An 11,664-nucleotide genomic window follows, 5' to 3' on the forward strand; every position below is an offset into this window, starting at 1 on the left:
TGAACAGTTATCGAAGGGGAATGTTTCAGTTACTAATGTAACCTTGGTTCCCTGAGATAGAAGGGAATGAACATTGCATAAGCTTGCTTTGTTACTATGCTTGCACTGTTAGCAGTAGCTTGCCGGCTTTCTCAGACAAAAGATTGTGATGAAATGGTACTCAGCAGCATCTTAGGTGCGCTAAGAGTGAGATACCATTGGTCTGTGCAGTTGCAATCAGGCTTCATAGTCTTTTCAGAGAAAGTTATTTCCCCATAGCACCGCTACGTAATATTCATTCCCGTCTATCTTAGGGAATCAATGTTACGTTACTGAAATATTTTGTGACTTGTTTTTTTATTAAACAAGATATCTGCATTAAAAACAAGCCCACACTTGTCTTTATTGGTTCTCCGATAAATCCATACTCACATGTCTTGATCTGGTGTAAGTGAAATGGTCTACTTTGGGTGAATTGCACATAGTAGACTTTGAGCCTGTTTCGACCTTCAGTTCAAGTTATGCTTGTCTTGCTTTGAATTTACCTGTAATTTTCTGAAAATCTTGTTCAACAGAGTCAAACTCTTATGTGTTTTAGTGCTATGGAGGGATACATGCAACATTTTTATGATCCACATCCACAAGCAACTCATTTTAATTTATTAGATAGATGGATAGATTGACAGAAACAGATTCTAATCTTTACAGCAACTATGTGGTGTATGAAATTAACACAAAGGCTGTTTCGTCAGTTGTTTATTTTTTTACTTAACATTTTTCAACATCTTTTTCCAATTTAAGATTAGAACAGTTGCCACTTGGCAGATAATATTGACCAGAGGAAACAGATCTAGCAATGCGTACCTGTAATTTATTTCCAAACAACTAAATTCAAACAGTTTGGTAAGCTGGTTCAGATGTTTGATACGCATTGGAACTAAACTCTACAGTAAGGCGAACCTCTAGGAGAAAGATTGAGTACCTCTGTATATCAACATGCTGTAGAGTCATTGTTAAAAAGAGAACAATGATAAATCATGTCCACCTGCTGGCTAATGTTGTATGACATCTTGGATGCAACATCACTGTTTTTCCGCCGGGTTGACAACTTTTCCAAAGAAGAGGATGTTGTCATTCTTTTTGTCAGTGATAAAGATCATGAATGGACGATCAAACCTCAAAGTCTGCAATGGGCTGTAAGACATTGGTCTAAATAAAACTGTTGTCACTGCTGCTGCGGTGGTTCCCTCCTCATTTATGTCCAGAGTGGCTTTATGCAAAGCCTGAAAGTAATTCAAAGTGAGCTATCTTTAAAAATTGCTGTCTTTTTTATAGTCTATGAACAATCTCTTCTGTTCATTTTAAATCATAATTTAGAAAGTGATTTGAGACTTTACCTTTGAAATGAAGATCCTTTCCTCTGAAATTCCTGTAAAGTTGGCTTTATCTGTAAACATATCAGCCATTCCCATGCCTTTCAAAATGTCATTCAGGGAATATGATGTTTTCAGAGACAGCTTGGGGACATAGATGTCAACTTTTCTGAAGGACAAAAAAATAATAAAATAATAATCAATGATTGTCCGGTCCATGGAGAGAGATTGAGCTTAAAAACATGTGAACATCTAAAAGCTTTTATAAATCAGTTAGGATAACCTTAAGATTTACAGTAAAACATTTTGACAACCAACCTTTTCTGGACAGCTCTCCTCCACTTTTCAATGTGTTGTCTAGAAATGGCCATCTCCAGATCTTTGATGGTCTTATCTCCTCTGTCAATATCTGGGACAGCCAGAAACATGGAGTAAGAGTCGTTGTAGTCAAGACAGAGGACTTTAGAGGTGAGTTCAGCATCATAATAAACTCTGAGGGATTCGTATTGGTGCATCATTTGTACTGGAACGGTGGTCTCAGCATCCACATGAAATATAACCTTGCGGGTCGTGCTTGGGTTAAATGGCATGTCCCATTTTCCTTGGGAAGAAAGATTGGAATTATTTAAAGGGATCTGAAACAATGACATTACCAGAACTACAACAGTATGACTATTTTATTTGTGTTTGTGTTTACCCTTAAAATATATGTACGTGAGAAGGAACATCAAAGTATCAGATTCCAGATCATCAACAGCTTGTTTAATTTTCCCATGTGTTTTTTCCTTCACATACATGTTAATTTTATCTAATGTTTCTTTGACGCTGAAATCCACAGTGAAGCCTTCAGAGTGGTAAAACTCCTTCATTTTCTCCAAGAACTCAGGAAGGGCCTTAAATCTGTCGTCTACATAAAGTGCAGTGCCGACATCAATGTCCACCCCTGTCCTCTGGTCCATTTCTTCCAGAAGACTGTGGAACATCTGGTGCATTTCTTCAGTGCTGAAGACCGAGCTATTATGGCCGATGCCACTAAGAAGCTGCTGTTTGGTCTCACCACCAGCTCCTAAAGACAGTTCAGAAAGGACCATGGACACACTAAATGGCGAGAAGAAGATATTCTTGGACTGATACTCAGGCATTTCTACAAGCCTCTTGTACAGGTGAAAAGCAAAATCATTGTTCATCTTAATCAACAATGGGAGTTGATCACTGGTAGTAGATTGAGGTGAAGTCTCTTGTTGTCCATGGACGACTGGGTGAACAATTGCAAAAGCACAAATCCACAAATATAAAATGCTCCTTTCCATGATTTCTTTTCAAGTTTAGCGAATAGATCAATTTAGGTCCTGAGGAAACAGTTTTACAACATTATGGTAACAGAGATGCAGCAAATACCCTAAACATTAATAAACGAGTGTTAAAGTAAAGACATTATCCTTATTAGTAGATCAACTTTATACATCCACATATCCTATCCTATAAAATTGTGTGAACACAAATTTCCCAAATCCCACCTGTCCGGGCTGCTGCCGTATCTTTCCCCAAACTGGACTGAATTCTTAAGCCTACAGTTTGTCATTAAATAGTACGATCAGAAAAGCAACCTTTACTCTGTTTATCTTTTTTGTGTTTGTTGAAAATGCTCCATTTATTAACTACAAAGAGTAAACAGTACTGTCAAGAGAAGCTTTATTGACTCATGATTTCCATTCATCTAACCAGTGTTGGGTGTAATGCATTACTAAGTAATTTAAATGCTCTAATTTAATTACAGTTACTACTGATGTAAATACTGTATAGACTATAGAAAAATTCTATAAAAAACAAAAGTGAGTTTAACATAAAAATGTGTTTCTAATGTAAGCTTCTGTTCAAGAATAAATTTTGTAATTTTATATCATTTATTTGAAAGAATTAAAAGAGCAGTTTCATGTTTATTCTTCTATTGTTCAACTGGTCGTGGTGGATATGGGATTTAAAAAGTAAATAGTAATAAGTAATGCAATACTTTTTAGAGAGAGCAATTAGTATATTATTCTTAAAATGACACAGTTGAAGATGTAATTAGAAGCTAGTAATTAATATTTTTTTAGAGTAACTTCCCCAACACTGCTTCTAACACAGTTCTTATATATGTAATGTATCTTATGTCTTTAATAAGTGCTCACAACCCTGTACGGTTTTCTTGTGCAAGCAGCAGGGTACAGAGTGCATATCAAAAACAAGTGATAAAGATTGAGCCCATATTGATCTTCTGACTGTTGAAATGCCCAAATATCACTTTGTAGAAAACAAAAAGAACAACCAATGGGACAACCATCCTACCTTCAGTCGCAGCAAGATCTTTTTATTGAAAAGATGTTACATGACCAAAGATAAACAATCATGATAACAACACAATCAACTATGCCACCATACAGACAGTCTTACAATAAAAGCTCTCAAATATCCACAAATTCAAAGTTTATGAATTGTTTTAAATGTACATTGTAAAATTATTTCACATTCAGGATCAAATAAGAATTTGTAATTTCTTTTACATTTTACAATACAGCTCTGTATGTTGCAGAACATTAACTAATTAATTAGTTAATGCATTCGATATAATTATTTTACAGCATTTATTAATCATTGTTATGTTAATTCCTAAATATTATATTGGTCATTACAGAATTATTAGTTCACGATGCATTATGAACTAACAGTATAAACACACACACATTTTTATATTTAAAATATATATAGAAATTAATATTAACCAGGATTAATAAACGCAGTATTGTCCGCTGTTCACAATTGCATTAACTAAAGTATACAACATTACAGTAAAGTGTTATGCGAGTTTCTATATTTATACTATAACTTGTGTGTAGTTTTAAATAAAATACAAAACATTTCTCTAAAGTCTTTGAAACAAAGAAAATATAACGAAGCTTAAAACAAACATTTAAAATCCAAATACAATAAAGAGATTTAAAAAAAGTGCAATCAAAGAAATACATTTACAAGCCAAAGAATTGATAAATTCACCTGGACATGTAAATGTTTTACAGACACAAACAAAATAGCCAATAAACAGTAATAACAGGCCACTGCTTTGAGTCACAGAGACTAAGATAGGTTTATTTCCTCCTCTTTTTCTACTCCTCTTCTTTTTCAACATTATGCTTTTTAGGCACCTGAAGATAAAAATGTAATTTATAACAGGTCAAATAGTATTTGTAGAATCAAATATCTGATAACATCATCTAATATGTCCTGCATGCAGGTCTTTTCAAAAATAAAACTCACGTTCCTGTAACAATTTACATGCGTACCTTTGGTGTCTCCGTGTTTTTCTCACTTGTTCGACCTTCCAGTCTTCCTCTGTGTGGAGGTCTGTCATGGGAAACATACAAGCGTTTTAGTTTCAATGTAACTTTTCCAAAACAAATTCTCGTCATCATGTGTGCATACATAGCAATTATTTCTGTAAAATATCTAAGCATACCCTGAAGTGGTTGTAGAACGGGGCTTGAGGCTGTCGTTGAGATACGTGTTTGCTTCTACAGCTTTGAACCTTTGGTTCCTGCTCTTCACCTGCTGTTCAACATTTGTGTTCTTAGAGTAACTGTAAGCTGAGGGCGGCCATTGGTCCAAACCTGAAGAGCCTCTCTGTCGCCCCTGAGCCGTCTGTTGCAGGAGCTCCTCACCTGGCTCAGCTGCAGTAAGATATAAAGGGATGAATGAATACATACTGATTTCAAGCACGTTTATACGAGTGGATTACAAAGTCTATATTGGTGGCTCACCTTGATGTCTCACCCTCCTCTGCCTCTCAGGAGATCTCCTCTCCTGGGCCTCTTTGACAGTCTGGGCTGGTTTTCGTGGAGAAACTCCATCGACTGAATAAGCTGTCTCGGGGCGGAAGTCACACTTGTCCTGTACAGTATAATAAAATTGAACAGTATCAACAAAAGTCTCAACTAAATGGTGGGCTCCATTTCTGCTCTGCAAAAGAGCTGAAACATACTAGCAGAAACAAATCACGATTGATGCAATACTAACTGGATATAAACAAGTGAAATTTGTGTGTATATACAAATGTATTTGTATATGCTGCTGTTCAGATTCTTTATCTCTATTTTATTTGTAAGGCCTGTTATGTTCTGGAAAACAAAAAACAAACAGGTTGTCATACCTGATGGTGAAAGAGCACAGCCTCTTCCAGAGTAACACCACAAAACTCACAAGGAATGAGCACGTCGCCCTCAACTGGGCTGGAGGAGGAACTGTAGGAGAGCGGAGAAACGGAGAGGGGCAGGGTGGGCGGACTGGGCGTGCGGGGAGGAATGACATGACCAGCCCCTTGAGTGATGATGTCTTCATATTGAAGAGAAGGAGCTTGTTTACTGAAGGAAGCGATAGCAGAGGCCGGGCTGCAGCCGGTCTAGAAGACAAAAACTGAATGTTGACTTTGTGCTGGCCACTAAAGGCAAAAATCTAAAACAAGCAACTCAAATAACATAACCCTCCTCTTCGACCTCAGAAAGAGGAGAAGAATATGATCAGGGTTCGGCCTGTGGAAGAAACTAAAGGGCTGAAATTCGAGGAGGTTCCCATGGAAACTAAACACCACATTGTGAAACAATAGAAACCTGACAAGAAGGAACTGAGTGGGAGATTCAGCATCAGTGCTGACATTACAATAGCCTGCCATGGAAAACATGGCTTATGTTGTACTCTGTCAGCGTACACATGTAAAGGCACTCAAAAGAGTTGACTCTAGAGAGGCTCCAAGTACCACTGTGGCTGATGCACATTCACACTTGCCAGCTCTATCAAGACACAACAGGCCTGGCTTAAATATCAAGCCAAGAGGGAGTGTAACATGATGGGATGATTGAGGCCTGATCACTTACCTGGTGTAAGATAAGGTCTTCCTCTGGAAAGAGCTCTTCACAGAACTCGCAAGGCAGCATGATGTTTGAGGAGGGGCTGTGGGCCGGGGCCAGGTTGGTTTTAGGGGGAGCTGCAGTGCAGTTGTTGTTAGTGCTGGAGGAGAGCTGGGAAGTGAGATTGCTATGGGCTGGTGTCCTTCCCAGATTACGGTCCCACACATCAGTCCACACGCCCTCCTGACGGGGATCCTCCAAGTCACCTTCACTCTGCAGGCTGAGGGCCAGCATGTAGTCCAGACTGGAGGACTCGTAGTCTGGCAGTTGTCCCAGAGACCACAGCAGGCTGTTGTTGTTGTTCCCATGCAGCTCTGCTTCCTGATCCAGCACTGAGGAAATGAGCAGAGTGGAAGGTTAGTTTTTTCCCCAGCATCCTGTTAATACCCGATGAAAACTCCCATCATATTATATACAACATGTTTAAAACCCTTTATGTTTATTGTAGGGTTGAGGGTTGAACTGATATTACAATTCTGCCTGATACAATAAGCCAGTCACATTTGTTATGGCCAATATACAAATTCCACACCATTACATTTTACATTTATGTAGTACACATTTTAGTTCATGCATTCCCTGAGAGTCGAACCCATGATCTTACCATCGCTAGCGCCATGCTCTACTGTTTGAGCTACAGGATTTTGTCTAAATTACTTATGAAATAAATACTAAAAATGAAATTTAGGCATAACAACATAACGTACCATATATGAAAAAAAATTGTTTTGCCAGTTAACAGTTATTAAATTATTAGTGTTTTCAAAGATTAACTTTAAAGGGATAGTTCAGCCAAAAATCTAAATTCTTTCATTAATTACTCACTCGCTCTCATGTTGCTCCAAACCGATAAGACTTTCATTCATCTTTGGAACACAAATGAAGATCTTTTTGATAAAATCTAAGAGCTTTCACTCCCTCCGTTGACAGCTACGCAACTACCACTTTGACGCTTTAAAAGGTTCATAAAGAGATTGTAAAACTAATCCATATGAATTGAGTGGCTTATTCCAAATTTTCTGAAGAGACAATCGTTTTAGGCTTTTATTCACATATAAACATTCATCATCTCACACATTTGTGGTAAACGGAAGCTCAGGCATGTTCGTTTGACGTGCGAGAACCAATTAGGTTCATTCTCGTGTTACGCAGCAAGTTTGAGCTTCCGCAAGAACCAATAAGGTTTGTCTTACGCGCCAAGCAGGTTTGGTTGAGCTTCTGTTTATGTCCACTGATCAATGTTTAAATGTGAATAAAAGCCTAAATTAAATCTGTCCATCACATAAAGCAATCGAGTCAATGTGGTAGTTGCGTAGCTATCTATGGAGAGTACAGAAAGCTCTCAGATTTCATCAAAAAGTTCTTCTTTTGTGTTCTGAAGATGAACGAAAGTCTTACGGGTTTGAAACGACATGAGGGTGAGTAAATAATGACAGAATTTTCATTTGTGGGTAAAATAACCCTTTAAGTGAACATTATAGACCACAAAGGTGATCTATAGGCATCTTTACACCTCTGTTATGTCTGCTCTATGCTCAAAATTCTGTATAAAGACGCAATGCAGCATTAAATACTAAATTAGTCCTTCTCTGATCCACCTCAGCCCCTAGAATAACAGAATAAACTGTTTAAATTGCTGTTTAAATGCATTTATGCCACCTCAGAGCAGAATTAAAGTTTGTGTAAAGACACCTAATTGACACGTCATAAATTCCTTTGCAGTGTAAATTTGGCATAAATGTTCAAATAAAGGAATAGAGCATGCACAAATAAATATCCAATATTAACAGATTTGATCAATTAAAAATAGTCTATTATCTGCAGATAATAGTTATGGTACTGATATATCATGCACCACTAGTTTATTGTACTGTAAACATTTTTTGTAAATAAGGGCAGGACTAAAACAGCCAGACTGATACGTACAATAAGCAAATTCACTGTTCCTTGTTTCTGTGTTTCTCCTGGTTCCTCCCCTAACTGTTCCTCTTGTGCTGTTATGCAGTCTGTCCTCCAAGGGTCGTGGTGGACCCCTGCGGTCTGCGGCCCCCGTGTTGTTATTATTGTGGCTCCTCTCCTGGGCCCTCAACAGGTTATGAATGGAGTGTGCCTCAAACCATGCCCCAGGAGACTGGGACTCTGCCCTACTGCTGTGCCTCTCCTGAGGGGGAGTCAGACTTCCGCACAGGGCTGGATGGATGTGTTGCTCTCTCAGCATAACGTTACACTTGCAGACAGGGCAGGGCTCGGTGCGGGTCCCACAGTACTCCTCATGCTCTTTAGCCTGATAGGAAGCCAGCTCTAGATCACAGAACTGGCACGGGACCAGTCGATGACTGCATTCTGATCTCTGAGAGGGGCAAGAAGTAGTCAGATCTACAGAAGTCATCAATGAAAACAGCAATATGCATGCAGCATAACTGTTTATCTCGCACAACATTACCTGATGGGTCTCCAGGAACCTTTTCTCTATCTTTAATCCACATTTGCACTGTTCCTGTGAAAAGAGTTTTAGATTTAATAAAACTTATATTTAGCAGCCTGGAGAGAAGGAAAAGGATTAATTCATGCAATATACATAATATGGGCTGTATTTCATTTTATGCTATTTAAAACAAGGCTGTGAGGACAGACATAGGCTACAGTCCATCCAATACTGCATAAAACTGAAATTACAATCGTCTTTTGTTCTCTATTCTAGTAAAAAAGGCATTTCGAACAAAAATCTCATGTAAGTGACAGGTTGCTGGAGTCAAGGGATTATTGTCCCACTTTTGCACCAGTTCATGTCTTCAAAGAAGAGATGTCGTTGCGAGGGGGAGGTTTAAGTAATATTTTTGATTAAAGACTATGTGGGCACATAATTATGATTATTTTTTAAATATTGATGTGCAGCATCAATAAATAATTTATAATAAACACTGCAATATTCTAAAACAAAATAATATTGATCAAAATCAAAGTAAATTTTGATTTCATAGTGACTCTAGTTCACCCCAAAAACCAAAGAGTGTTTTAGTGTTTTTTTTTAAACAAACAATGAAAGTCAATGGTGTACATTGCTGTTTGGATCCCATTGACTTTCATTGTACGGACAAAAAAACAGTTTGAACATTCAATATATCTTCTTTTTTTTCTTTCTTTTTTTTAATAAAAGGAGGCAATAGAGGCTTGGATCGACATGAAAAAAAAAAGAAAAATCTAAAATTATCAAATTTTTTCAACCCATGTTGAGTTTTTTGTTGACTGGATTTTTATGTGGAAAGTTACTCAACCCTGAACCCATTAAACAGACTGCTGTTTAACAGACCCACTAAAAGACCCTTCAAAGTCTTTTTTTTTATTATTATGAAAATGTTCTTTTTTTTATCCATGTCTACAATACTCATAGCGATATTATCATCACATACAGTCAATTAATCATACATCATGGGTGGATCATACCTCTGCGTGATCCATCTCTTTGTGCTGCACAAGCTCAGCATGCGGAAAAGGCTCCTGGCACACCTCGCAGAGAGCAATATTCCGCCGACAGTGAATCTCATGTGTTGTAAAGTTGGCTTCTGGAATGTCATGCTTGCTAAAGACAGAGAACATATCATGGTTAGTTGGTTGGCACACTGTATAGGTTCAAATGAGTGATCTATAAACACCATAATCGCCACTGTGTTAACTGTCTCTGTAAAAATCATAGCACAAGTTGCTTTATATGAAAGCGTGTCATCTTAATTCCTCAGTCATAATAATCAGGAAGAGAGAACACTGACTGCATTACAGTCATACAGTCAGAAGGGTTGTTGGGAGGGACTGGGAACACACCTACAGTAAGTGAAAGGAGAAAGCTGTCTAATAAAACGAAACTACAAAACAATATTCTCTATTCAAAGGGAAGGTTTACCCCAGAATAAAAACTGGGTCTTCATTTACTTCCAAACCTGTATGACTGTCTTTCTTCCGCACAACACAGAAGATAACGTTAGGCAGAATGACAGAAACAGTAACCATTCGCATTCATTTGCATGGGCAAAGATGAAATGAAAGTGAATGGTGACTGAGATTGTCATTCCGCCTAACATCCCCTTTTGTGCTGTACGGAAAAAAAAGCATGTGGGTAAGTAAATGACGGCAAAATTTCATTTTATTTATTGTCTTACCAATTACTGCAGAACTGGGTATTTTCCTCGGCCATTGTGTCTGTGTGAAGGAACAGAAAGCTCATTAAGCGCGTACATGAAATTAAGATGTTTTTACGCTACATCTTCGTTCAGTGTAAACATTGAACAGACTGTAAGGCTGTGTTATATTTCTCTATCCTTACCAACAGACAAGTAACTGCTAGAATTAGACATGTATACTAACATTACTTGCCTTATCTTTCGCTGAAGCTTGTAAACTGCAGTTTGGGTAACGTTATAGAAGTAAACTATTCGCTAGTACTTTTCGTCCTTGTTTTCGGTCCAAGAACGAGTAACGTTAAGTTATGTTTCATAGGAATTATTCAAGGACATGAATAGTCCACGGTGTTCTGTCCACACATCCGAATAGGCACAAGGGTGTTTGAATAGCTGCTTTAACGTCTAGTTTAATCTAACGTTAAATGTCCGGGCTGCCATCATCTCGAAGAGTGTCCATTGCTGTCAGCTATAACACTCACTATAGTACTGTGTCATGAGACTCGAGTGTCGAGTCATTGAACTCTAAATCTACACAGAAACAAGTAATAAACTACTACTGGCCTGAGGTAGATATGTATCAACTACCGCAATTAGCTAACTTATCAGTTTAGCTTTCGTTTCTTGACACAGTATCAACAAGAGGCGGTATGGTATCCGTGAAAACAGCAACGCTTGTTGACAGATAGTGACGGAGATATTATTATTAGGATTTTCAAAATAAAAGACGAAAAAGCGCGTCAAAACTAATAACGATTAATAAGCAAATAAATAACGATAAATAAACAATGAGGGAAAGTAGCTCTATTGAAAATTATGATTAATCTATGTTTGACGGTTTATTTTGTCTGTTCTATTTTTTTCTAAAAAGTGAAAAAGCAGAAATCTACTGAAACCAACAGAGACGTGTATTTTCTTACAATGCATTTTCTTTGGTGTTAATAAACCGTGTAGGCTATTATAGCGTTTAGTGGATTATTTCATTAAATCAGAAAGAATGCATCGTTAATAAAAGTCAATCAATTAAAAAAAATCTATTTTAGGTAATTTTGAGACATTTTATCAGTCGTTATTATCTCTAAAATTCTAATTGTTTTTTAATTATATTATATATTTTTTTGAATATGCATCCTACGATGTAAAGGACTGCCCACCATGCTGCCCACACATATGGTAATGATAAAAGTGCTAAAATACTTTTAT

At 37.4% G+C, this 11,664-nt stretch overlaps 2 protein-coding genes across 2 annotated transcripts; both read right to left on the bottom strand.

Moving 5' to 3' along the window:
* Positions 1-354: 354 nt before the first annotated feature.
* LOC307158582 (corticosteroid-binding globulin-like) lies at positions 355-2,950 on the bottom strand. The gene is made up of 5 exons (XM_079871291.1): positions 2,870-2,950; positions 2,050-2,701; positions 1,671-1,953; positions 1,377-1,521; positions 355-1,262 (listed from the first exon to the last, which is right to left on the bottom strand). The coding sequence occupies exons 2-5, from the start codon at positions 2,660-2,662 to the stop codon at positions 1,062-1,064; spliced, it is 1,242 nt and encodes a 413-aa protein (XP_079727417.1). The 5' UTR covers positions 2,663-2,701; positions 2,870-2,950; the 3' UTR covers positions 355-1,061.
* A 726-nt stretch (positions 2,951-3,676) lies between these two features.
* On the bottom strand, positions 3,677-11,134 carry trafd1 (TRAF-type zinc finger domain containing 1). The gene is made up of 11 exons (XM_079871417.1): positions 10,658-11,134; positions 10,444-10,483; positions 9,734-9,869; positions 8,733-8,786; positions 8,216-8,639; positions 6,257-6,621; positions 5,536-5,784; positions 5,147-5,276; positions 4,846-5,056; positions 4,673-4,733; positions 3,677-4,534 (listed from the first exon to the last, which is right to left on the bottom strand). Exons 2-11 carry the CDS (start codon positions 10,476-10,478, stop codon positions 4,496-4,498), a joined length of 1,704 nt encoding a protein of 567 aa, XP_079727543.1. The 5' UTR covers positions 10,479-10,483; positions 10,658-11,134; the 3' UTR covers positions 3,677-4,495.
* Between the last annotated feature and the right edge of the window lie 530 nt (positions 11,135-11,664).

Source organism: Squalius cephalus (assembly GCF_949319135.1).
Source record: "Squalius cephalus genome assembly, chromosome: 5".
In the NCBI taxonomy this organism is placed as follows: domain Eukaryota; kingdom Metazoa; phylum Chordata; class Actinopteri; order Cypriniformes; family Leuciscidae; genus Squalius; species Squalius cephalus.

Bases quoted from the DNA above. Each gene is read 5' to 3' on its own strand.
- trafd1 (XM_079871417.1), bottom strand. From the start codon at position 10,478: ATGGCCGAGGAAAATACCCAGTTCTGCAGTAATTG. The intron at 5,277-5,535 runs GTATGACAACCT...TATACTGTACAG, and splicing joins CTGTGCTCTTTCACCATCAG to GACAAGTGTGACTTCCGCCC. The intron at 4,535-4,672 runs GTACGCATGTAA...TTTTATCTTCAG, and splicing joins AAAACACGGAGACACCAAAG to GTGCCTAAAAAGCATAATGT.
- LOC307158582 (XM_079871291.1), bottom strand. From the start codon at position 2,662: ATGGAAAGGAGCATTTTATATTTGTGGATTTGTGCTTTTGCAATTGTT. The intron at 1,522-1,670 runs GTTGGTTGTCAA...TTTGTCCTTCAG, and splicing joins AGGAGAGCTGTCCAGAAAAG to AAAAGTTGACATCTATGTCC. The intron at 1,263-1,376 runs GTAAAGTCTCAA...AATTACTTTCAG, and splicing joins AAAGGATCTTCATTTCAAAG to GCTTTGCATAAAGCCACTCT.